The sequence below is a fragment of the Odontesthes bonariensis genome, chromosome 1 (assembly GCF_027942865.1).
Source record: "Odontesthes bonariensis isolate fOdoBon6 chromosome 1, fOdoBon6.hap1, whole genome shotgun sequence".
NCBI classification, from domain to species: Eukaryota; Metazoa; Chordata; class Actinopteri; order Atheriniformes; family Atherinopsidae; genus Odontesthes; species Odontesthes bonariensis.
Genome location: NC_134506.1, coordinates 44909220 through 44935332, shown reverse-complemented (window position 1 = coordinate 44935332; position 26113 = coordinate 44909220). Strand labels below are relative to the sequence as shown.

At 42.6% G+C, this 26113-nt stretch overlaps 1 protein-coding gene across 7 annotated transcripts in view; it reads left to right on the top strand.

The window, feature by feature from the left end:
• Nucleotides 1-26113, top strand: part of LOC142382341 (serine/threonine-protein kinase BRSK2-like) — a 215356-nt gene that overhangs the window by 169768 nt on the left and 19475 nt on the right. For 5 of the 7 annotated variants that reach the window (XM_075468119.1, XM_075468100.1, XM_075468109.1 and 2 more), the window contains exons 9-14: nt 1081-1112; nt 1591-1755; nt 2071-2168; nt 3990-4140; nt 10744-10803; nt 22005-22065. In XM_075468119.1, the coding sequence (XP_075324234.1) occupies nt 1081-1112; nt 1591-1755; nt 2071-2168; nt 3990-4140; nt 10744-10803; nt 22005-22065 (567 nt within the window). The remainder of the gene's footprint in view (nt 1-1080; nt 1113-1590; nt 1756-2070; nt 2169-3989; nt 4141-10743; nt 10804-22004; nt 22066-26113) is intronic. The other 2 variants (XM_075468128.1, XM_075468092.1) reach the window with 1 other exon arrangement.

Here is a 26113-nt window from a genome sequence, read left to right as displayed (position 1 = left end):
ACCTGCCGTAAATCTGCCGTAGACCTGCCGTAGACCTGCCGTAAATCTGCCGTAGACCTGCCGTAAATCTGCCGTAGACCTGCCGTAAATCTGCCGTAGACCTGCCGTAGATCTGCCTTAGACTTGCCGTAGATCTGCCGTAGACCTGCCGTAGACCTGCCGTAAATCTGCCGTAGACCTGCCGTAGATCTGCCGTAGACTTGCCGTAGATCTGCCGTAGACCTGCCGTAGACCTGCCGTACATCTGCCGTAAATCTGCCGTAGACCTGCCGTAGACCTGCCGTAGATCTGCCGTAGACCTGCCGTAGACCTGCCGTAGATCTGCCGTAGACCTGCCGTAAATCTGCCGTAGACCTGCCGTAGACCTGCCGTACATCTGCCGTAAATCTGCCGTAGACCTGCCGTACATCTGCCGTAAATCTGCCGTAGACTTGCCGTAGACCTGCCGTAAATCTGCCGTAGACCTGCCGTAGACCTGCCGTAGACCTGCCGTAGACCTGCCGTAAATCTGCCGTAAATCTGCTGTAGACCTGCCGTAAATCTGCCGTAGACCTGCCGTAGACCTGCCGTAAATCTGCCGTAAATCTGCCATAGACTTGCCGTAGACCTGCCGTAGACCTGCCGTAAATCTGCCGTAAATCTGCCGTAAATCTGCCATAGACCTGCCGTAGACCTGCCGTAAATCTGCCGTAGACCTGCCGTAAATCTGCCGTAAATCTGCCGTAGACCTGCCGTAAATCTGCCGTAAATCTGCCATAGACCTGCCGTAGACCTGCCGTAAATCTGCCGTAGACCTGCCGTAAATCTGCCGTAAATCTGCCGTAGACCTGCCGTACATCTGCCGTAAATCTGCCGTAGACCTGCCGTAGATCTGCCGTAGATCTGCCGTAGATCTGCCGTAGATCTGCCAAACCAGCCACCCGAGTCAGTCCTCATCCTTCAGGCTGAATGCAGAATCTCACCTCTGATCCTTTTTGAAAGGCATCAGAGTCTCCTCATGGGACCATTAAAGATCTCTGTTTGGTTTACTGATGAATAAAAGTCTTTAATGTTCGTCTCCTCTTCTGATTCTTGTTACAGTTGGAGCAGATCCAGAAGCACACGTGGTACCTGTGAGTATGCCACAGTCATTTCATGTCATTTTCCTTCCTTTTCTGCCTGAGCGGAGCGTCTGTTTGCACATCGTCTGGGCTGCAGTGTTGCAGCAGGTGATGCAGAATAATGATCATACACTCATCAAAGGCAGAAAAAGCATGCCCATTAGTCTGCAGAATGAGAGTCGGGTTTGTCAGAGAGCAGCTCACACATCAGGACATGCATCTGATCTCTAATGGATTCACTGTTTCAGGGTCTCAGAAAGCAGAATTCTATTGATTAGAAAGTGAAATAAACCCATCATCCCACTGACGATTTCGTCTTATTCCAGCAGTTTACACATCACTATAAAATCAAATTAAAACGTGATGTTTCACCTCTGATTTGATCAAAGAAAATAAAAATAAACATGATTTTCTTTGGATTTTCTGGAGTTTTTGAGCCTCTTCGTTGAAGTCACTGTTTCAGCATTGTTGGGTTCATTGTGCGTTTCAGGGCTGGGAAGAACGAGCCGGAGCCCGAGCAGCCCGTCCCCAGGAAGGTGGCCATCAGGATGCTGGCCTTAGCCGAGGAGATCGACCCGGACGTCCTGGAGAGCATGCACTCTCTGGGCTGCTTCAGAGACAAGGAGAAACTGACCAAAGACCTGCTGGCTGAGGAGTGAGTGACCAGGAGGACGGGTGGAGGACGGGTGGAGGACGGGTGGAGGACGGGTGCAGGAAGGGTGGAGGACGGGTGGAGGAAGGGTGGAGGAAGGGTGGAGGAAGGGTGGAGGGAGCAAAAAGGCGGCAAAACCGCCGAGGAAGCAGATTGAGAAAGGAGGGAGGCGAGGAGATGGGACAGGGAAATATACGAGAAGGATCCAGAAGTTGTCAGCTTGATGAATCCTTCTATTTATTATGTCCTGTGATGATGGAGCATCTTTCCCTCCCACTCTGAACCGGTCGGATCCGTCTGACTGTCTTCTCTCTGCAGAGGCAACCAGGAGAAGATGATCTACTTCCTGCTGCTGGATCGGAAGGAGAGGTACCCCAGCCACGAGGACCAGAACCTGCCGCCGCGCAACGAGATCGGTACGCCGCTCCCTCAGGCTGCTCTCCGGCTCGGCTCAGATTTATTCTGACATGTGGAACAGTGACCCCCATGATAGATTTCCGACAGTTTGATGCTTTTAAACCAACGTAATTTAGTCGTAAATGAGGCTGCTGTACGGTTTTAAGGTTTTTCTGATGTTTATGTTTATTTAGGCTGATCATTCTCACCTGAGACCCAGATCAACCAAACCGGTCCCAGTTTGTGCTAAAATTCGACGGAAAACCCCGAATCAAACGGGTTTCTCTCTGTTTTTCACGTCTTATTCCAGCAGTTTACACATAACTATGAATTCAAATCAAAATAAACAAAAATAAATGAATAAAATAAATATAAACAAAATGAAATAAATATAAAATTGAACTAAATTAAAAATAAACATGATTTTCTTTGGATTTTATGGAGTTATTGAGCCTCTCGTTGACACTAAGTTGTCACTTTAAATCCTCCATCAGCTACATTCAGTCCATGAACTAAATTTATGTTTTCTGGGCCAATCAAGATGCAGATATTGGACTTAATTGTATAAGTATGAACATATTTAGACTAAAGTAGGGTCCAACACACACAGAGGTGGGTAGAGCAGCCAAAAAGTGTACTCAAGTAAAAGTAAAAAGTAATCATCCAAATAATTACTTGAGTAAGAGTAAAAAAGTGCTCGGTGAAAAAACTACTCGAGTACTGAGTAACTGTTGAGTAACGTCTGATTTATTTGTTAACGCAAGCATTCAATCAGACAGACAAAAATACTAAATAATCATCTTTAGGCAAATTAGAGTTCATCCCATTGATAAAATAAATTAAAATTAATTAATTCATTACAAAGTGGCTTAAATTAAAATAATCCAGGTAAATTCTACATTCTGCTTCGTTCTTTTATTAAATGAATGGTGACACAATGTAATGTGTTTTGGTTCATCTGAGGTTGCATTCAGCTCGTGTTTGGACCTGATGAAGAACCAGATCCTTTTTTTATTAGCTTCTCATGCATACACTGGAAAAAATCAAAGTCTTACCAAGTATATTTTTCTCATTTCTAGTCAAAATATCTCATTACACTTAATATAAGACACAACTGCCTAACAAGTACCATTTCAGCCAGATATAGGGACTTGTTTGAAGATAATACATCTGGAATATCTTATTAAATGTCTTGAAAACAAATTGTTTTGAGTCGGATTTATATGAAACAAGCTTTTTTTTTTTTTACATTTGAAGAGGTTTTTAAGCTAATTTAAAGATCACTTTTAACTCAAAAGTCCTAAATATCACATTTCATTTCAAGAAATCTTGACAAGCCGATTTTCACTAGTTCCATTGGCAGATTTATTTGCTTATTTCAAGCAAAAACGTCTTTTATTTGTTGTTTTTTTACTTTTGGAGGGGCATTTTTTCCAGTGTAAAACCTTGGACGTGAAAGACCAATCAAATCGTGACCCAGTTCGTAGACAGAAACCCAACGACAGAAGCTGCCTTTAAATAGGAAGACACCTCAATGTATGTGTGTGTGTGTGTGTAGGTTTATCTAATTCTGTGGGGAACTCATTATGTTGCCAGGTTCTTCCGTCCTCCATCTTTTAAATGCCGCAGCAGGAAAATGGAGACTGCATAATGGATAGTTTAGAGTGCTTTGCTTTCCTCCCGTATTATTTATTTGTCAGTAAATTATTCATTGCATATATAAACTGAGGTATTAATCAACCTCTTATGGCATTTCTCTCCTGGAAGCAGTTGCCTTTTCATCGGTTAATTCCATCTTTTTCGATGCTTTCTCGCTCTTTTTTCCCCCCACGGCCCTGCAGACCCTCCCAGGAAGCGCGTGGACTCGCCCATGCTGAGCCGCCACGGCAAGCGGAGGCCGGAGCGGAAGTCCATGGAGGTGCTGACCGTCACGGAGGGGGGGTCCCCCGTGCCGGTGCGGCGGGCCATCGACATGGCGACCCACGGCCAGAGGTGAGAGACGGAGAGCTGCACGTGTGCATGAGCAAACCCGGCGGGAGGGTTTCCTGTCGTCCAAACCAGAGATGGGGACTCGAGTCGCTGTGACTTGGACTCAAGTCGACTGGAGTCGCTGTTCTGATGACTTGTGACTTGACTTGACAAAAAATAAAAGACTTGAGACTCGACTCAGACTTGGAAGTTAAAGACTCAGCACTTGACTTGAGACACGATGACTTGAATGACTTGAGTGTTAAGCATCTAGCATAACTTCCAACTTTGTTCGTCATTTGAAGATTCAATTCAATTCAATTCAGTTTTATTTATATAGCGCCAAATACAACAAATGTCATCTCAAGGCACTTAGATAATAAAGTCCAATTCAAGCCAATTGGAATTCAATTCATTGTAATCATAATTATTCATAAAATAATCCAATTCATACATGTAGAGCTAATTCAAAAACACTTTCCTAGCTAAGGAAACCAACAGATTGAGCTGAAACTTGTCTTCAGTCCAATCTCCCGTCCTGAGCGTGCCTGATGCGACTGTGGAGAGGAACGACTCCCTTTGAACAGGAAGAAACCTCTGGCAGAACCAGAACCAGGAAGGGTGGCCATCCGCCTCCACCAGCTGGGGTTTGAGAAGACAGAAAGAGGGGACAACAAACACTGTAACACCATTCAAAGGATACCTGTTGGAACAGGGAAACACCAGTTAATGACCACAATAATGTCACATGTACATAATGTCATTTGAGAAATTGAACGGGGGAAAAAGAAAGTAAAGTGAGGAAAGGTGTGACAGATGAGGCCCCCCAGCAGGCTGGGCCTATAGCAGCTAAACTATGGGATGTTTCAGAGCCACCTGAGCCATCCCTAACTATAAGCTTTATCAGAAAGGAAAGTTTTAAGCCTGGTCTTAGATCCATTCTGACCAGTAAGTGCTCGTCAAATTAGCTAATATTATCCTGTTAGCCTGGTTGGTAGTTAGCTAACGTTAGCTTGATATGATACGGGGTGGACAGGTTGGACACATTGGCAAACAATGTTTACTGACAGTTACTTATATCTTTGTGTTTTCACTTTATTAAGATCAGACTCTGCAGGTAAAACTGCAATAATAAGGTGACTTGACTTTGACTTGACTTGCCCAAAAAAAATTTACTTGGGACTTGAAAGCTAAGACTTGAGACTTGCACATGTGTGACTTGGTCCCATCTCTGGTCCAAAGTGTCGGTGGTGACCTGTGATTGTCAGCTGTGATAAATAATGTATTTAAAGACAGTTCAGGGGAAACGGGAAGCGAGATCCTAAAGTCTTGGTGTTTACCCGCCTGCAGCTCAGCTCTGAGGTCTGTTGGCGGCCGCCGGCCTTTCCCCGCTTCGTTGAACTGCAGTTAAATACATTCTTCTGTCTGCGCCAGTTCAGGATGTGCACATCACACCGGCTCCTGTTTCACGTCACAGCTGTGAAAGTGCATGAACGGGACTCTGGGGATTGTGTGCATGTGAGCATGCGGCGGGAGAGGACGAGGCTCTTCTGATAGAACAGGGCAGGATCTGCTGTTTTAATCAGATGGTGCATGTCCGTTATTGTCGAGTCCACTTTGTTGCATCGCCACGTTTCTACGGAAGCCAAGAGGGGACAAACCCCGGAGAGGGAGCCAGGGTTTTGTTTTTGTTTTTTTGGGGCTTTTTATGCCTTTAATGGACTAAATAATACTAAATAACTAATACTAAATAATCATCTTTAGGCAAATTAGAGTTCATCCAATTGATAAAATAAATTGAACTGAATTAATTAATTACAAAATAGCTTAAATTAAAATAATCCAGGTACATTAAAGTACTTTAGTAAAAGATAAGAGAGACTTAGGAAATGTTTAAAACATATGTAACCCATATGTAACCTAAAAAACAAACATTCACCTATCCATGGGGGAAAAACGAGTTTAGGAAACTTAGCGCTACATGTTTCCTCAAGTTAGATGTTGAGTTTCTGCTGAAATGTGCGTTTGTTTTGGTTGACACAGAAGACACATAATGTAGCTGCTGTTTCTCACTCTTTGTAAGGTAAACATGCTTTCAGTATGAGGCCTCGTCTGCGTCTTCATTTCCCACCGTTGGTTCTGACGTGCACATCGCACCGGCTCCTGTTTCACGTTCTGCCAGAGACTAAAGGCCCCGCTCTTAGCTCTGCCGGAGCGGCGTCACGGCTGTGAAAGTGCATGAACGGGACTCTCGGGTTTGTGTGCATGTGAGCATGCGGCGGGAGAGGATGAGGCTCTTCTGTGGCGGACGTCCTGCGGGGGCACTGGGAAAAATCAAAGTCTTACCAAGTATATTTGTCTCATTTCTAGTTAAAATATCTCATTACACTTAATGTCAGACACAACTACCTAACAAGCACCATTTCAGCCAGATATAGGGACTTGTTTGAAGACAATACATCTGGAATATCTTGTTAAATGAAAAAGTCTTGAAAACAAATTGTTTTGAGTCATATATCATATGAAATAAGCTTTTTTTGACATTTGAAGAGGTTTTTAAGCTAATTTCAAGATCACAAAAGTCTCAAAAGTCCCAAATATCACATCTTATTTCAAGAAATCTTGACAAGCCAATTTTCACTAGTTCCATTGGCAAAACGTTGGCAAAACGTCTTGTATTTGCTGTTTTTTTTTAACTTATTTTTGGGGGGGGGGCATTTTTTCCAGTGGGACGGGCCGATAGAACAGGGCAGGATCTGCTGTTTTAATCAGATGGTGCACGTGTAGCGGCTTTTTACTCTTTCTTGCGTTGTGTTTATCACTGAAGAAGACGGTCACTGTTGGCAAACTTGCCTTTTATTTCTGGTGGGGAATTAAGACAGTCAGTCCCGGTTTCCTCACACACACACACAGTACACACATCTGAAAAATGTGAAAGGAAAGTCCAGGTTAGCTAACGACATGCAACACTAGCCAGTTTATAAACAAAAAAGACAAAAATACCGTCAACATTTATGAAAAAGAACATGCTCAACCGTTTGGGAGCTATAGCTTTATAAAATACAACTTAAACCAAACAGCCTTAATAATAAAATTAAAGTAATTAATATAAAACAATAGTTGAGCTCAAAAACTTGTGCACCTACTAGGCAGACAGCAAGGTCCGACCGCTGTTTACCCCGGGGTAACAACCTTAACTTCCAGGGGTGCTGCATTTAAGTAACATAGGACTAAGTTTGTGTGTTGTGTGAAGAGTTTTTTTTTATGGCAAGTGGAATCCCACTACACCTTAAGTCCGTTACACATGTTCGTTATTGTTGAGTCCACTTTGTTGCATCGCCACGTTTCTACAGAAGCCAAGAGGGGACAAACCCCGGCTCCACAGGGGGCCTTTTGTGAGGCCACGGAGATTCAGTTCTTCATTTTCTCCACGAGATATCGGTGAATCCCACGCACTGCACCTTTAAAGATGTCAGACACTGGCTGTGTTCGAAACCGCATACTTCTCCTACTACTCCTACTAACATTTTGAATTAGTATGCGAGTTTGAGTAAGCGAGAAGTTCCCGGATGCATACTAGATTCTCCGAAATGTTGGGTATGCATCATGAGGTTACTACTCATACTCAAACTACCCAAGATGCAACGTAACGTGACGTCGCCGATCGTCATTTCCTGTCAAAACGACAGTTTCAAGCTAGCTACAACGAGGGTAGGTTCACTTCCTGTTTTCAAAACAAAAGCACCAATTGTATGGTAACGGCTTTCCCTATGATAAAAGGCAACGGGTATTTTATTTTGTGAAAATAACAGGAAGTGCGTTGCTCACTGCGGCTAGCTTTAGTAGCGCCGAATTCGTGGGAACAACATTGTAAATAGCCGGTATTTTGTCAGGTTTTCAACACGTTGGGGATCTAAACGACTACTTTCTCACCTGAAAATGTTTCAAATGTTGCTAAAGTTTACAGAGTTTAGAGCTTAAGAGAAATCAGCTTCAGGCCGGCTGATTTCGGCTCGTGCAGGAGCGAAATGCATTGTGGGTAAACGCTCTGCATACTGTCTGATCGATCAGTATGTAGTATGTAGTATGTAGTATGCAGTATGTAGTATGCAGTATGTAGTATGCAGTATGTAGTATGCAGTATGCAGTATGTAGTATGCAGTATGTAGTATGTGGTTTCGAACACAGCCATGGTGCTTTTACCAGAAAGTTTTAAACGGGGGCGTGTTCAGCTCATTTTTCTCGTATTCATCTGGACATCATTAGCAGCTGTGAGTGGGGCGGTCGGAGCCAGATGGTTTCTAACTTCCAGCTTTCATCCCACACTGAAAAAGTTCCTGAGAGGAGAGCTGTAGGTTTTTATCAGATGTTCATGCTGAAGATGTCATTGCTAATGGGGTGAACCCCCCCCCCCACACACACACACACACACACACACAGTGGAACAGCGATCTGGTCACATGACAGTTCTGTAAAGGTCTGTAATCCTGAAGCAGAGCCGTGAATCAGCTCCGACATCCTTCCTGATCCTCAGTAAAAGTTGTTTAACTTTGAATCATTTGAGGGTCACTTTTATCTGATCCGGACCCGAGGCTCCGGCAGATCAGACCACAGTTTCCTCCAGTTTCAGTCCAGATGTGCAGTTCCAGGGGAAATAATCAGCGTGTGCAGAGTGGACGGTTGGAACCGCAGAGCTGCGATAATGATGAAACCCTGAAGATTTACGGGCCGAGGCTCGTTAGACTTTACTCTTTAACTTCGTGCCGTTTGAAGTGTTTCGCTTTCAAACTGTGGAAACTGGAGATGGAGTTCTGCTCAGGTTGGAGCTGAAATGATCAGCTGGGTCGGTCATGTTGTCAGTGAGTGAAGATGAAAAATCAATTTCTCTTATTCCTTATTTTAAGCTCTGCTCACTGTGATGATGACTGTGGAGAAGCCTCCTTCATCTGTGTATTATTAACTATTAACTGTGACCAATTAATGATGAATTAGTCGTTCAAATAAACCGAACTCCTCGTGTTTGTGCCGATGAGGTCCCGCTGTTGACCCTCAGAGTCGATTTATAGCCCCAAACCGACTTGTTTTGAGACTCTGTGAAGCGTTTTAGTCTAGCTTTGGGTTCAAAATGTTAAAGAAACAGAAAGAAATGGAAAAACACACGAATCTGCTTTTATTGTTTAGCATTAAAAAATGTTGATACTTTAAAATAATCATTAAAAAAAAAAAATCACCTTTTGGTGAAATAGTTTGAATGACACGGACATACTGATGGGTTTGGGTTAGAGCTGCAGAGCTCCGGCCGCAGAGCTCCGGCCGCAGAGCTCCAGCTGCAGAGCTCCAGCTGCAGAGCTCCGGCTGCAGCTGCAGAGCTCCGGCCGCAGAGCTCCGGCTGCAGCTGCAGAGCTCCGGCCGCAGAGCTCCGGCCGCTGGCCGCAGAGCTCCGGCTGCAGCTGCAGAGCTCCGGCTGCGGCTGCAGAGCTCCGGCTGCAGAGCTCCGGCCGCAGAGCTCCGGCCGCTGGCCGCAGAGCTCCGGCCGCAGAGCTCCGGCTGCAGAGCTCCGGCCGCAGAGCTCCGGCCGCAGAGCTCCGGCCGCAGAGCTCCGGCTGCAGCTGCAGAGCTCCGGCTGCAGAGCTCCAGCTGCAGCTGCAGAGCTCCGGCTGCAGCTGCAGAGCTCCAGCTGCAGCTGCAGAGCTCCGGCTGCAGCTGCAGAGCTCCGGCTGCAGAGCTCCGGCTGCAGCTGCAGAGCTCCGGCTGCAGAGCTCCAGCTGCAGCTGCAGAGCTCCGGCTGCAGAGCTCCGGCTGCAGCTGCAGAGCTCCAGCTGCAGAGCTCCAGCTGCAGAGCTCCAGCTGCAGAGCTCCGGCCGCAGAGCTCCGGCCGCAGAGCTCCGGCCGCAGAGCTCCGGCCGCAGAGCTCGGGTTAGTCAGAGCTCGGGTTAGTTAGCTCTTGGGTTAGTTAGCTCTCGGGTTAGAGCTCGGGTTAGAGCTCGGGTTAGAGCTTGGGTTAGTTAGCTCTCGGGTTAGTTAGCTCTCAGGTTAGTTAGAGCTTGGGTTAGAGCTTGGGTTAGTTAGAGCTCAGGTTAGTTAGAGCTCGGGTTAGAGCTCGGATTAGAGCTTGGGTTAGTTAGAGCTCAGGTTAGTTAGAGCTCGGGTTAGTTAGAGCTTGGGTTAGAGCTCGGATTAGAGCTTGGGTTAGTTAGAGCTTGGGTTAGTTAGAGCTCGGGATAGTTAGAGCTCGGGTTAGTTAGATCTCGGGTTAGTTAGAGCTCGGGTTAGTTAGATCTCGGGTTAGTTAGAGCTCGGGTTTTGGATGCAGATTAAAAAGCAGGAGTCGGTTTACTTGTTGAAGTGAGACAGAAAGCCGTTTGGCTGCTGATTCATCGTCTGCTGGATGATGACTCAGCACAACCCGACATGTGAAAATGTCCCACAGGTGAACGTGTTGAGTGTCTGCAGCATGCTTCTCCTCAGTGTTTGTCCACTGGCGTCTGGTGTGTGCATGCGTGTCCTGTCTGCTCTTCTGTTTGCTGCTGAATCTTTGCTCTGAGGACTGACAGCATGCCGGACTTTAGGACTCCCTCATGTGACTCCCTTTCTGTCTCCTGATTTCTCTGTCTGCCCCCTCTTTAGCAAATCAGTTTTCAGTAAAAGCTTGGATATCACAAACGCTAACTGCAGCAAGGAGGAAAGGTACTGGTCTGCACTCTTAATCTCACTTCCTGTGTCGTGTTGTCTTCTTTCATCCGTAACTCCCTTGTTTTGTGTTTCTTTCACTGTTAAATGTGGCATGTTGTGAGTCTCCTACACTGTAGAAGTCCGTCTTTAACCAGTTTTTCTGTCACAGAATCAGTGAGAAAGTTGAAGTTTGAAAGATTTTTTCACATTTCACTTTACAAACATGGGTGTTTAGATATATTTCTCCTTAAAAAGAAAGAGGTGCACGCAGTCAAACAGCCATGTGTGAGACTTTACGGCATGTAAAGCACTGAGGTGGATCGCTCACTTTAAGAGCGATAAAGAACATCCCAGAATGCTCTCTGGATATTCAGGCTTCTTCTTTTCTTTAAGAGCTGACCAGCGAAGCCCTCGTCCATCCAGATGTTCACACATGTGGTCACTGAGCATCTCTGCCTCTCATTGGTCCGACCGTACGTGCCTGATCATGTTGGACTTGATCCTGTTGATCAAACTTTAAAGTTCCAAAGGCTCAAAGGACCCATAACATCACATAAACCACAACAGAGGGGCGGAGCGTCAAAGGAAGAGGGACGGAGACTCAAAGTAAGGGGGGTGGAGACTCAAAGTAAGGGGGGCGGAGCCTCAAGGGAAGGGGCGGAGCCTCAAAGGAAGGGGGACGGAGACTCAAGGGAAGGGAGGCGGAGACTCAAGGGAAGGGAGGCGGAGACTCAAAGGAAGGGGGCGGAGACTCAAGGGAAAGGAGGCGGAGACAAAGGAAGGGGGCGGAGACTCAAGGGAAAGGAGGCGGAGACTCAAGGGAAGGGAGGCGGAGACTCAAAGGAAGGGGGCGGAGACTCAAAGGAAGGGAGGCGGAGACTCAAAGGAAGGGAGGCAGAGACTCAAGGGAAGGGAGGCGGAGCCTCAAAGGAAGGGGGCAGAGACTCAAGTGAAAGGAGGCGGAGACAAAGGAAGGGGGCGGAGACTCAAGGGAAAGGAGGCGGAGACAAAGGAAGGGAGGCGGAGACTCAAAGGAAGGGGGCGGAGACTCAAGGGAAAGGAGGCGGAGACAAAGGAAGGGGGCGGAGACTCAAGGGAAAGGAGGCGGAGACTCAAGGGAAGGGAGGCGGAGACTCAAAGGAAGGGGGCGGAGACTCAAAGGAAGGGAGGCGGAGACTCAAAGGAAGGGAGGCAGAGACTCAAGGGAAGGGAGGCGGAGCCTCAAAGGAAGGGGGCAGAGACTCAAGGGAAGGGAGGCGGAGACTCAAAGGAAGAGGGACGGAGCCTCAAAGGAAGAGGGGCGGAGACTCAAAGGGAGGGGGCGGAGACTCAAAGGGAGGGGGTGGAGACTCAAAGGAAGGGGGGTGGAGCCTCAAAGGAAAAGGGGCGGAGACTTTAAGGAAGAGGGGCGGAAACTCAAAGGGAGGGGGCGGAGACTCAGTGGAAGAGGGCGGAGACTCAAAGGAAGGGAGGTGGAGCCTCAAAGGAGGGGGGGGGCGGAGACTCAAATGAAGGGGGTGGAGCCTCAGTGGAAGAGGGTGGAGCCTCAAAGGAAGGGAGGCGAAGCCTCAAAGGAAGGGAGCTGGAGACTCAAAGGAAGGGAGTGGAGTGGCTGGAGTTGGTGGTAGAGAGACCACGGCACCGCCCCCCCCCCCGGCCTTTTACTGACCCATGTGACTGCATCCAGCCAATCACAAGAAAGAAGGAGAACGAAACCCTGAGCAATTAGCAGTGAAATGTTGCTGGATCCATGGGCTCCGCCTCTTCTTCTGTAGAAATGTGCCGTTATTAAACTCATTTCCTCAGTTTTCGGCGGCGTCCTCCGACTGAGTGCCGACTATCAACACTCAGTGTGGTGCTGGTGGTGACTTTGAAGGAGGAAAGAGGTCCCGCTGATATTAAAACTGCGTCTGATCTGTGTGCTCACTGTGTTTGGGGGAGCAGAACTCGCTCCTCTCTGCACCTTCTTCCTCTTTGACGTTACTCCCGCAGCCCTCAGGAGGCAAACTGAATTTTTAGGTCAACTTCCTGCCTCCTTCTCTCCCTGTTTGCATCCCCAACATCCCGACTGCTCAGCGTCGGTGTGCAGCAGGGGCTCACATTGTTCTGCATCCCCCCTGTTTTCTCCGGGAACCTTAGAGGACGAGCTGCCGCGCTGCAGCCTCCCCGTGTGGCCGACCTTGCCGCAGAGACGCAGTTAGCGGGGTGGATGTGCAGCCCGGACGGAGATTAGCATAAATTAATTGGCAAGAATGCAGATGGAGCACAAACAGGAGATGGAAACTGGGCTTCCAGTCACACTCGATAGCTCTTTATCTCACTCATCATCTAATTGGGGGGATTGTTGGGTTCTCCTCCACAAACACACGAGGAACCAGGAATCCGTTTAGTTCTTTTCGAGGACCTGCCGGCTGCAGCTTCCCGGGGTTTGGACCGGATGGATGTCGCCCTTTAATGAGATGCGTGTTAATCTCATCTCATTTGCTGAAGTGGCTGACAGTCGATCGGCACTTCCTCAGTATTAGTCAGCGAAGCAGAGATGACACACATTATGTGTGATTAAAGCAGGTAAAGCAAGGAGAAGGATAGATGTGATCATATCTGGAGTCAGACTGATCCTTCCTGCACTTAAAGTGATCAGTTAACCTGACCTTAAGTGTTTATTTTAGTTGTATTCTGAAGTCCACTGAAGTTCATGGCTGTGTGTGCACTAATTTACCTGCTCAGTTCAAATAAAATAACTTTAATTTACTTTGTTTTATGAGAACACTAAAGATGAGAGGAGATGTGTTCTTATTGCATTTGCTCAAAGGACTTTTGGCACATTTCTACGACTGCTTTCCAATATACTTTATTACTTTATGGGCTGAAATGCAAGTGTGAAATATACTAATTATTTAGAAATACATGTTTTTTTTAGAGCACTGTTACAATAATAATTCTGAGAATACAGTTTTAAAATATACAAATACATATTTAACAAAAACACTGACATAAATCTATATTTTCTTATATTTTTTACTATAGAGCAATTATTTTTAAGTGTGTTATTATGAAAGCATTTTGAAAGAATTTGCAGAATTCTCGTTTATTTCCAGACACTTTTTTTGTTTGTACTGAAATTTTTATATATTTATACGTTTACTACTTATTTAACTGCTCGTACAGTTCAGTGTATTTATTTTTTTATTTTTCTGCTCAGCTGATTGGGTCACAGTTCATCCCTGAATCATTAGCGTAGCTCCGGGGTTCCCTCACTTTAATTATGAAACAACTCCTCTCCACACACAGGATAAGAGGGCCAGCGTATAATATAAATACATAAATTAAGTCTGATGTGACTTTTACTGCAGACACATGCATTCAGCATGTGGAGTTAAACCATTACAGCTGTTTACATAAGAGGCCATTAAGGATATATTACCAAATGTGGATTTTTGGAACTTTTATATGTACCTATAAGATGTTCAGAGAAGCAGAAGAAAGAGACGCTGATTAAGATGAAAATGCAATAAGAAAGAAAAATACTGCCGGTGGCATCAGGGGCGGTTTGAGCTGAAAATAAAGACGCAGACGATGACAGCGCAGCAGTAAAAGCTGTTTAAAGTCATCTCTCAAACATGTCAGAGTGTGTGTGTGTGTGTCGAGTTCAAGCATATTTAATTATGATTTACTGTTTTCATTTTTAACTTCCCACAAAGCCAAATTGTCTATGGGCAATTAAATCCCAAAGTCCTCAAAGATATCAGCAGGTCTGTGTGCTTTGTGGTGTGTGTGTGTGTGTGTGTGTGTGTGTGTGTGTGTGTGTGTGGACATTTGGAAAAAGCGTGGAGAAGGAGGGAAATATGAAAAGTTAATGACACGTAAATGAAAAATGGAAAAGCTCATGAAGAGAAGAAAAGAGAATGCTAATGAATTTTGCATTTGAAGCATATGAAATATTTGTGTGCGTGTGTGTGTGCGTTTAAAATGGCGGCATGTCTGAACTATTTATGAACTAAGTCAGGAAGTTGTTCATATTTGAGACACCTGTTGGTGTCGCTCAGACTTCCTGAGGCAGCAGCCGGGCTTCCATCTTTAAAAACCACATTTAAGAAATGTTTGAACATGACTCCTCCCACTGGTTCTCAGCGAATAAACTGCAGAATGTGGCAGCGAAGGCTCCATTTGTTTTGGTTGTAATTCAGTAGAAGAATTATGTGTCAGAAACAAACCTTTTGGAGGAAAAAACTGTGGTGAACGTCCGCAGGTAAGAACCAGAGAAAGCTCTTCTTCTGGGATAATGTTTCAGGTTATTAAAGCTCTTCTGGGATAAAGTTTCAGGTTATTAAAGCTCTTCTTCAGGGATAGTGTTTCAGGTTATTAAAGCTCTTCTTCTGGGATAATGTTTCAGGTTATTAAAGCTCTTCTTCTGGGATAAAGTTTCAGGTTATTAAAGCTCTTCTTCTGGGATAATGTTTCAGGTTATTAAAGCTCTTCTTCTGGGATAATGTTTCAGGTTATTAAAGCTCTTCTTCTGGGATAGTGTTTCAGGTTATTAAAGCTCTTCTGGGATAATGTTTCAGGTTATTAAAGCTCTTCTTCTGGGATAGTGTTTCAGGTTATTAAAGCTCTTCTTCAGGGATAAAGTTTCAGGTTATTAAAGCTCTTCTTCTGGGATAATGTTTCAGGTTATTAAAGCTCTTCTTCTGGGATAATGTTTCAGGTTATTAAAGCTCTTCTTCTGGGATAATGTTTCAGGTTATTAAAGCTCTTCTTCAGGGATAAAGTTTCAGGTTATTAAAGCTCTTCTTCTGGGATAATGTTTCAGGTTATGAAAGCTCTTCTTCTGGGATAATGTTTCAGGTTATTAAAGCTCTTCTTCTGGGATAATGTTTCAGGTTATTAAAGCTCTTCTTCTGGGATAATGTTTCAGGTTATTAAAGCTCTTCTTCTGGGATAATGTTTCAGGTTATTAAAGCTCTTCTTCTGGGATAGTGTTTCAGGTTATTAAAGCTCTTCTGGGATAAAGTTTCAGGTTATTAAAGCTCTTCTGGGATAATGTTTCAGGTTATTAAAGCTCTTCTGGGATAAAGTTTCAGGTTATTAAAGCTCTTCTGGGATAATGTTTCAGGTTATTAAAGCTCTTCTTCTGGGATAATGTTTCAGGTTATTAAAGCTCTTCTTCTGGGATAATGTTTCAGGTTATTAAAGCTCTTCTTCTGGGATAATGTTTCAGGTTATTAAAGCTCTTCTTCTGGGATAATGTTTCAGGTTATTAAAGCTCTTCTGGGATAAAGTTTCAGGTTATTAAAGCTCTTCTTCTGGGATAAAGTTTCAGGTTATTAAAGCTCTTCTTCTGGGATAAAGTTTCAGGTTATTAAAGCTCTTCAGGGATAATGTTTCAGGTTATTAAAGCTCTTCAGGGATAATGTTTCAGGTTATTAAAGCTCTTCAGGGATAATGTTTCAGGTTATTAAAGCTCTTCAGGGATAATGTTTCAGGTTATTAAAGCTCTTCAGGGATAATGTTTCAGGTTATTAAAGCTCTTCAGGGATAATGTTTCAGGTTATTAAAGCTCTTCAGGGATAAAGTTTCAGGTTATTAAAGCTCTTCAGGGATAATGTTTCAGGTTATTAAAGCTCTTCTTCTGGGATAATGTTTCAGGTTATTAAAGCTCTTCAGGGATAATGTTTCAGGTTATTAAAGCTCTTCAGGGATAAAGTTTCAGGTTATTAAAGCTCTTCTTCTGGGATAAAGTTTCAGGTTATTAAAGCTCTTCTTCTGGGATAATGTTTCAGGTTATTAAAGCTCTTCTTCTGGGATAATGTTTCAGGTTATTAAAGCTCTTCAGGGATAATGTTTCAGGTTATTAAAGCTCTTCTGGGATAATGTTTCAGGTTATTAAAGCTCTTCTTCTGGGATAAAGTTTCAGGTTATTAAAGCTCTTCTGGGATAATGTTTCAGGTTATTAAAGCTCTTCAGGGATAATGTTTCAGGTTATTAAAGCTCTTCAGGGATAAAGTTTCAGGTTATTAAAGCTCTTCTTCTGGGATAATGTTTCAGGTTATTAAAGCTCTTCTGGGATAAAGTTTCAGGTTATTAAAGCTCTTCTTCTGGGATAAAGTTTCAGGTTATTAAAGCTCTTCTTCTGGGATAAAGTTTCAGGTTATTAAAGCTCTTCTGGGATAAAGTTTCAGGTTATTAAAGCTCTTCTTCTGGGATAATGTTTCAGGTTATGAAAGCTCTTCTTCTGGGATAATGTTTCAGGTTATTAAAGCTCTTCTTCTGGGATAATGTTTCAGGTTATTAAAGCTCTTCTTCTGGGATAATGTTTCAGGTTATTAAAGCTCTTCTTCTGGGATAGTGTTTCAGGTTATTAAAGCTCTTCTGGGATAAAGTTTCAGGTTATTAAAGCTCTTCTGGGATAATGTTTCAGGTTATTAAAGCTCTTCTGGGATAAAGTTTCAGGTTATTAAAGCTCTTCTTCTGGGATAATGTTTCAGGTTATTAAAGCTCTTCTTCTGGGATAATGTTTCAGGTTATTAAAGCTCTTCTTCTGGGATAATGTTTCAGGTTATTAAAGCTCTTCTTCTGGGATAATGTTTCAGGTTATTAAAGCTCTTCTTCTGGGATAATGTTTCAGGTTATTAAAGCTCTTCTTCTGGGATAATGTTTCAGGTTATTAAAGCTCTTCTGGGATAATGTTTCAGGTTATTAAAGCTCTTCAGGGATAAAGTTTCAGGTTATTAAAGCTCTTCAGGGATAATGTTTCAGGTTATTAAAGCTCTTCAGGGATAATGTTTCAGGTTATTAAAGCTCTTCAGGGATAATGTTTCAGGTTATTAAAGCTCTTCAGGGATAAAGTTTCAGGTTATTAAAGCTCTTCAGGGATAATGTTTCAGGTTATTAAAGCTCTTCTTCTGGGATAATGTTTCAGGTTATTAAAGCTCTTCAGGGATAATGTTTCAGGTTATTAAAGCTCTTCAGGGATAAAGTTTCAGGTTATTAAAGCTCTTCTTCTGGGATAAAGTTTCAGGTTATTAAAGCTCTTCTTCTGGGATAATGTTTCAGGTTATTAAAGCTCTTCTTCTGGGATAATGTTTCAGGTTATTAAAGCTCTTCAGGGATAATGTTTCAGGTTATTAAAGCTCTTCAGGGATAAAGTTTCAGGTTATTAAAGCTCTTCTTCTGGGATAATGTTTCAGGTTATTAAAGCTCTTCTGGGATAAAGTTTCAGGTTATTAAAGCTCTTCTTCTGGGATAATGTTTCAGGTTATTAAAGCTCTTCAGGGATAAAGTTTCAGGTTATTAAAGCTCTTCTTCTGGGATAATGTTTCAGGTTATTAAAGCTCTTCTTCTGGGATAAAGTTTCAGGTTATTAAAGCTCTTCTTCTGGGATAATGTTTCAGGTTATTAAAGCTCTTCTGGGATAAAGTTTCAGGTTATTAAAGCTCTTCTTCAGGGATAATGTTTCAGGTTATTAAAGCTCTTCTTCTGGGATAATGTTTCAGGTTATTAAAGCTCTTCTTCAGGGATAATGTTTCAGGTTATTAAAGCTCTTCTTCTGGGATAATGTTTCAGGTTATTAAAGCTCTTCTTCTGGGATAATGTTTCAGGTTATTAAAGCTCTTCTTCTGGGATAGTGTTTCAGGTTATTAAAGCTCTTCTGGGATAATGTTTCAGGTTATTAAAGCTCTTCTTCTGGGATAGTGTTTCAGGTTATTAAAGCTCTTCTTCAGGGATAAAGTTTCAGGTTATTAAAGCTCTTCTTCTGGGATAATGTTTCAGGTTATTAAAGCTCTTCTTCTGGGATAATGTTTCAGGTTATTAAAGCTCTTCTTCTGGGATAATGTTTCAGGTTATTAAAGCTCTTCTTCAGGGATAAAGTTTCAGGTTATTAAAGCTCTTCTTCTGGGATAATGTTTCAGGTTATTAAAGCTCTTCTTCAGGGATAATGTTTCAGGTTATTAAAGCTCTTCTTCTGGGATAATGTTTCAGGTTATGAAAGCTCTTCTTCTGGGATAATGTTTCAGGTTATTAAAGCTCTTCTTCTGGGATAATGTTTCAGGTTATTAAAGCTCTTCTTCTGGGATAATGTTTCAGGTTATTAAAGCTCTTCTTCTGGGATAATGTTTCAGGTTATTAAAGCTCTTCTTCTGGGATAATGTTTCAGGTTATTAAAGCTCTTCTGGGATAAAGTTTCAGGTTATTAAAGCTCTTCTGGGATAATGTTTCAGGTTATTAAAGCTCTTCTGGGATAAAGTTTCAGGTTATTAAAGCTCTTCTGGGATAATGTTTCAGGTTATTAAAGCTCTTCTTCTGGGATAATGTTTCAGGTTATTAAAGCTCTTCTTCTGGGATAATGTTTCAGGTTATTAAAGCTCTTCTTCTGGGATAATGTTTCAGGTTATTAAAGCTCTTCTTCTGGGATAATGTTTCAGGTTATTAAAGCTCTTCTGGGATAAAGTTTCAGGTTATTAAAGCTCTTCTTCTGGGATAAAGTTTCAGGTTATTAAAGCTCTTCTTCTGGGATAAAGTTTCAGGTTATTAAAGCTCTTCAGGGATAATGTTTCAGGTTATTAAAGCTCTTCAGGGATAATGTTTCAGGTTATTAAAGCTCTTCAGGGATAATGTTTCAGGTTATTAAAGCTCTTCAGGGATAATGTTTCAGGTTATTAAAGCTCTTCAGGGATAAAGTTTCAGGTTATTAAAGCTCTTCTGGGATAATGTTTCAGGTTATTAAAGCTCTTCTTCTGGGATAATGTTTCAGGTTATTAAAGCTCTTCAGGGATAATGTTTCAGGTTATTAAAGCTCTTCAGGGATAAAGTTTCAGGTTATTAAAGCTCTTCTTCTGGGATAAAGTTTCAGGTTATTAAAGCTCTTCTTCTGGGATAATGTTTCAGGTTATTAAAGCTCTTCTTCTGGGATAATGTTTCAGGTTATTAAAGCTCTTCTGGGATAAAGTTTCAGGTTATTAAAGCTCTTCTTCTGGGATAATGTTTCAGGTTATTAAAGCTCTTCAGGGATAAAGTTTCAGGTTATTAAAGCTCTTCTTCTGGGATAATGTTTCAGGTTATTAAAGCTCTTCTTCTGGGATAAAGTTTCAGGTTATTAAAGCTCTTCTGGGATAAAGTTTCAGGTTATTAAAGCTCTTCTTCTGGGATAATGTTTCAGGTTATGAAAGCTCTTCTTCTGGGATAATGTTTCAGGTTATTAAAGCTCTTCTTCTGGGATAATGTTTCAGGTTATTAAAGCTCTTCTTCTGGGATAGTGTTTCAGGTTATTAAAGCTCTTCTGGGATAAAGTTTCAGGTTATTAAAGCTCTTCTGGGATAATGTTTCAGGTTATTAAAGCTCTTCTGGGATAAAGTTTCAGGTTATTAAAGCTCTTCTGGGATAATGTTTCAGGTTATTAAAGCTCTTCTTCTGGGATAATGTTTCAGGTTATTAAAGCTCTTCTTCTGGGATAATGTTTCAGGTTATTAAAGCTCTTCTTCTGGGATAATGTTTCAGGTTATTAAAGCTCTTCAGGGATAAAGTTTCAGGTTATTAAAGCTCTTCTTCTGGGATAGTGTTTCAGGTTATTAAAGCTCTTCTGGGATAAAGTTTCAGGTTATTAAAGCTCTTCTTCTGGGATAAAGTTTCAGGTTATTAAAGCTCTTCTTCTGGGATAAAGTTTCAGGTTATTAAAGCTCTTCAGGGATAATGTTTCAGGTTATTAAAGCTCTTCAGGGATAATGTTTCAGGTTATTAAAGCTCTTCAGGGATAATGTTTCAGGTTATTAAAGCTCTTCAGGGATAATGTTTCAGGTTATTAAAGCTCTTCAGGGATAAAGTTTCAGGTTATTAAAGCTCTTCTGGGATAATGTTTCAGGTTATTAAAGCTCTTCTTCTGGGATAATGTTTCAGGTTATTAAAGCTCTTCAGGGATAATGTTTCAGGTTATTAAAGCTCTTCAGGGATAAAGTTTCAGGTTATTAAAGCTCTTCTTCTGGGATAAAGTTTCAGGTTATTAAAGCTCTTCTTCTGGGATAATGTTTCAGGTTATTAAAGCTCTTCTTCTGGGATAATGTTTCAGGTTATTAAAGCTCTTCAGGGATAATGTTTCAGGTTATTAAAGCTCTTCTGGGATAATGTTTCAGGTTATTAAAGCTCTTCAGGGATAATGTTTCAGGTTATTAAAGCTCTTCAGGGATAAAGTTTCAGGTTATTAAAGCTCTTCTTCTGGGATAATGTTTCAGGTTATTAAAGCTCTTCTGGGATAAAGTTTCAGGTTATTAAAGCTCTTCTTCTGGGATAATGTTTCAGGTTATTAAAGCTCTTCTTCTGGGATAATGTTTCAGGTTATTAAAGCTCTTCTTCTGGGATAATGTTTCAGGTTATTAAAGCTCTTCTTCTGGGATAATGTTTCAGGTTATTAAAGCTCTTCTTCTGGGATAGTGTTTCAGGTTATTAAAGCTCTTCTTCTGGGATAATGTTTCAGGTTATTAAAGCTCTTCTTCTGGGATAGTGTTTCAGGTTATTAAAGCTCTTCTTCTGGGATAATGTTTCAGGTTATTAAAGCTCTTCTTCCTGCATAAAGTTTCAGGTTATTAAAGCTCTTCTTCTGGGATAGTGTTTCAGGTTATTAAAGCTCTTCTTCTGGGATAATGTTTCAGGTTATTAAAGCTCTTCTGGGATAATGTTTCAGGTTATTAAAGCTCTTCTGGGATAATGTTTCAGGTTATTAAAGCTCTTCTGGGATAATGTTTCAGGTTATTAAAGCTCTTCTGGGATAATGTTTCAGGTTATTAAAGCTCTTCTTCTGGGATAATGTTTCAGGTTATTAAAGCTCTTCTGGGATAATGTTTCAGGTTATTAAAGCTCTTCTGGGATAATGTTTCAGGTTATTAAAGCTCTTCTTCAGGGATAAAGTTTCAGGTTATTAAAGCTCTTCTTCAGGGATAATGTTTCAGGTTATTAAAGCTCTTCTTCTGGGATAATGTTTCAGGTTATTAAAGCTCTTCTGGGATAAAGTTTCAGGTTATTAAAGCTCTTCTTCTGGGATAATGTTTCAGGTTATTAAAGCTCTTCTTCCTGCATAAAGTTTCAGCTTATTAAAGCTCTCATTCGGGATAATAAGAGTTTAAAAGCTTAAAAGTTGTTCCCGTAACTACATGTTGTGCGTTTGTCTCTCAGTTTTCCTTCAGCTTATTGTTCGCTGTCTGAGTATTGATCTCACTTTGTGTGTGTAGGTCACGGTCGATCAGCGGAGCGTCCTCCGGGCTGTCCACCAGCCCCCTCAGCAGCCCCAGGGTAAGTGTCCGTCCTGGTTTCCCACAATGCACTGCGCCGGCTGGCTCTGCATCTCACACACAGATTTTCATTCACCTCAGCCTCTCATCGGCAGCTCACACCACTGCAGACTTCATCATAAGCCTGTTGAACGCAGAGCAGAAAAAACTATCATAACCTGAAGATTTCCACTGAGAAAAGCTTCATTGTCAGCATTTCTTACGCCCGACTTCACGCCGTAACATTGACGGATGATTTTTACGTCACGGTGAGGAAAACACCTGAAAGCTGCTGCTGCAGGGACACAGACGTTCACTGCGACATGCATTTTTTAAATCTAACACTCAGCGAGGACGCTGGCTGCGAATCAAACATTTTCCGTCTTTATATAATGAACGTCATGCTTTAATCCGTCAGTGCGCCACATTATTTTCTGCTTATCAAGCTGCAAACTGAAGAGGAAGCAGATTTCAGTCTTTTAGTCGTCAGGACTCATGCAGGAACAACTCGAAATATAGCTGCAAGCAGTGATGGGGGGGGGGGGGGCTAGCAGCATAGCACAATAGGCAAGGCTTGGGCTGCTCAGGAAGGGGTCATGAATCCATGCACCAAGTTTGGCATCGATACATCAATGCATCGCAGAGATACGGCCTAACGTCCTGTTTTTGCATCAGTGTAGAGTTTGATTGGCTGCCACGGGCAAACGGAAGCGAAATTAAAAAATCCACATGATAACTTTTGTGCGGCTTGGTCTGAAGATTCTATGTGTCAAGTCTCGTGGAAATCGGACAATCTCAGTGGCCTAAAATGCTTTTCGAAGGTTTTTGATCATGTTCAAAATGGCGGAAAATCCAACATGGCACAAATGCCGTCATGCACTGTGATGACCTCGCCTGCATCCAGGGAAGCCAACGGTACCTCATTTGTGAAATTTGGACAAACAGGGCCAAAGATATGAGCAAAAATGCATTTTTGCTACATATAGCGCCCCCTAAACGCCAAACGTCACCAAACTTATTGGGCCCCTCAAAGATGTGGCCATGAGTCTGTGTTAGGAGTTTGACGTCATAACATCAAACGGTTGCCGAGAAATGGCTTCACTTCCGGTTTGGCGGCATCATCACCGAGTTTGATTGGCTGCCACAGGCAAACGGAAGCGTAATTAAACATTCCACACGATAACTTTTGTGCGGCTTGGTCTGAAGAGTCTATGTGCCAAGTCCCGTGAAAATCGGACACTGTGTGTGACCTGAAATGCTTTTTGAAGGTTTTTGATTAAATTCAAAATGGCGGAAAACTAATTAGACAGAAAATGACGTCATAGGACGTCATGGACTCGTCACGATCCAAGGATTCCAACGATGCCTCATTTGTGAAATTTGGACCAAGTAGTCCAAAGTTATTAAGCTGAATGCACTTTGAACTTTGACGTGTTGGTGGCGCTAGAGAGTAAGCTCTTGGGGCATGAAAATTCTTGAGTTTGACTTTGGCACTGTGCTGAATGCGTGTGCCACATTTCACAACTTTCTTTTTACAACTTTTCTATGGGGCTGCCATAGACTTCAATTGCAGCAGAAACGGATCAATAATAATAGGAAAAGCTACTAATTCGCTGCTAGGCCCCCAATTCAGCATCAACTGCTCAATATCCTGATTTATACCGCAGAAAGAGGACACAATCACCTGCAAACTGGCATCTGAGACCGTGTATTTTTCCATTTAAAGACCCAGAAAGTCATGAGATGTTGGGGAGAACAAACTTCCACAGTGAGCGGTCGTCATGGTGATGGTGAAAATGGATGAGAGCACTGAGCTCATCACAGGTGCACCCAATTCCCAGAGAAAAGATATGAAATATGTAGAAATACTAGTTTTATTTGAACAGATTTCAGTTTACTACATCCAAAATGATACAGATTAGATGCCAAAATCCCCACGTTTTCTTTATAAACCCACTTTCTGCTTTAACCGCAGACACCAGTCCAAACATGTCAGCCGTTTAAATAGTTTAAATTTCATCAGGACGTGTGTGTAAATGATTTATAGATTCTCTCTGATCCATCCTCTGAGAGTTACTCCTGTCTGCAAAGAGCCCAGATGTGGCAGATGTGGAGCTTCTCTGAAAGCTCTGCGGTGGAGTTCGTCCTCAGAGCAGCGGCCACGTGCACGTGCACATGCACTATCCCAACTAGTTTTAGGCTGGATAATCCACTCATATGTTACATGTAACTCTTAATTCTGTTCATTTATATTTGACTTATTATCTCATACTCTCAGAAAATGAGGTTCAATTCAGAGGTACCGAATCGTCTCTGCCGATCTAAAATAAATCTAAAATCGTTTTACCGTGGAGCATTTCTGTTTTATAACTAATTATTCCTTCGGTTCACTCACCGCCTTAACTTTTACAGGAAGAATTATGTTTTTTTTTTAAGAATAAATGAACAAATGATGATCCCAAAAGGATTAAACTGATACTGTTGAGCCTCGGTCCCTTTAAAATGATAAAACGTCCCATTTTTCAACATTAATGCGAATCAGCTGCAAAGAAAACAGCAGTTGAGCCTTTGTTCATCACATTTTCACATCTCCTATAACGACTATAATAGAATAAAGAGAAAAACCCTAAATTACTGTTAGAGCAGCTCTTACATGAGGCCACTTAAAGGGACAGTTCGCCTCTTTTGACATGAAGCTGTGTAACATCCCATATCAGCAACATCATTTCTGAACATCTTCTTACCCCCTGCTGCGTCCTGTGAGCAGAGTTCCAGCCTCGTTTTGGTGTTGATGAAGGTAGTCCGGCTAGTTGGCTGGGGTTTAAAAAATAAAGCGTTTTGCTTCTCAGAACAATATGCGTTCAACAGAGTAATACATTTGCATCACAAAATGGTTCTCCAGGAAAAAGTCAGACCTCACAATCGCTTGGCCCTATTTTCTCTTTTTACTTTTACCTGAGTACAGTTTTTGGCTGCTCTACCCACCTCTGTGTGTGTTGGACCCTACTTTAGTCTCAATATGTTCATACTTATACAATTAAGTCCAATATCTGCATCTTGATCGGCCCAGAAAACATAAATTTAGTTCTTAGACAGAATGTAGCTGATGGAGGATTTAAAGTGACTTCAACGAGAGGCTCAAAAACTCCAAATCCAAAGAAAATCATGTTTAATTTTTTTTTTTATTTGATCAAATCAGAGGTGAAACATCACAATCTCTTGGCCCTATTTTCTCTCCCTTCATATCACTGCCTGCTGTGTAAACTGTGCAGACCGAAGCGCAGACCGAGCAGCAAACACTGTAACAGGCGCGGCTGTCGGCAGGCGGCAGCAGGCAGTGATATGAAGGGAGAGAAAATAGGGCCAAGAGATTGTGAGGTCTGACTTTTTCCTGGAGAACCATTTTGTGATGCAAATGTATTACTCTGTTGAACGCATATTGTTCTGAGAAGCAAAACGCTTTATTTTTTAAACCCCAGCTAACTAGCCGGACTACCTTCATCAACACCAAAACGAGGCTGGAACTCTGCTCACAGGACGCAGCAGGGGGTAAGAAGATGTTCACAAATGATGCTGCTAGTCAAACGTGGTTTCTGGTGCTGTTCTGGGATTAGACAGACGCTGCTCCAAACCGCCCATCGGTGATCCGCTCATCCATCCCACACTGAGCATGCTCGCCGGCTGCTTTCCCAGGTGGAGGGTGAAGCTAAATCTTTTAGCTTTCGAGCTGGGTCACTTGCTGGTAATGAGGGATGCACCGACGTATCGGACAGTAACGGATCCTATGAAGACTGTGTCAGATAGTAATGAAAGGAAAACAAAAATCAGATTTCAGTGACAATTATTTGTAATAAACACAGTAAACGTGAAACATCTAAATAATCGAGTACGGAAGCCCGGAGCGGCCGTGGTCCGTATAAACTTTTTTCTGATGGTTTTCTCGAGATAACGAGTTCATTTACCGATGGTTTTCGAGGCCACTTTTTCTCCCCAGCCCGCCCCTGTTTATATGTGTTTATATGTGTTCGCAGTTTGTTCGTCTTGTAGAGATAACTTTCATATCAGCCCGC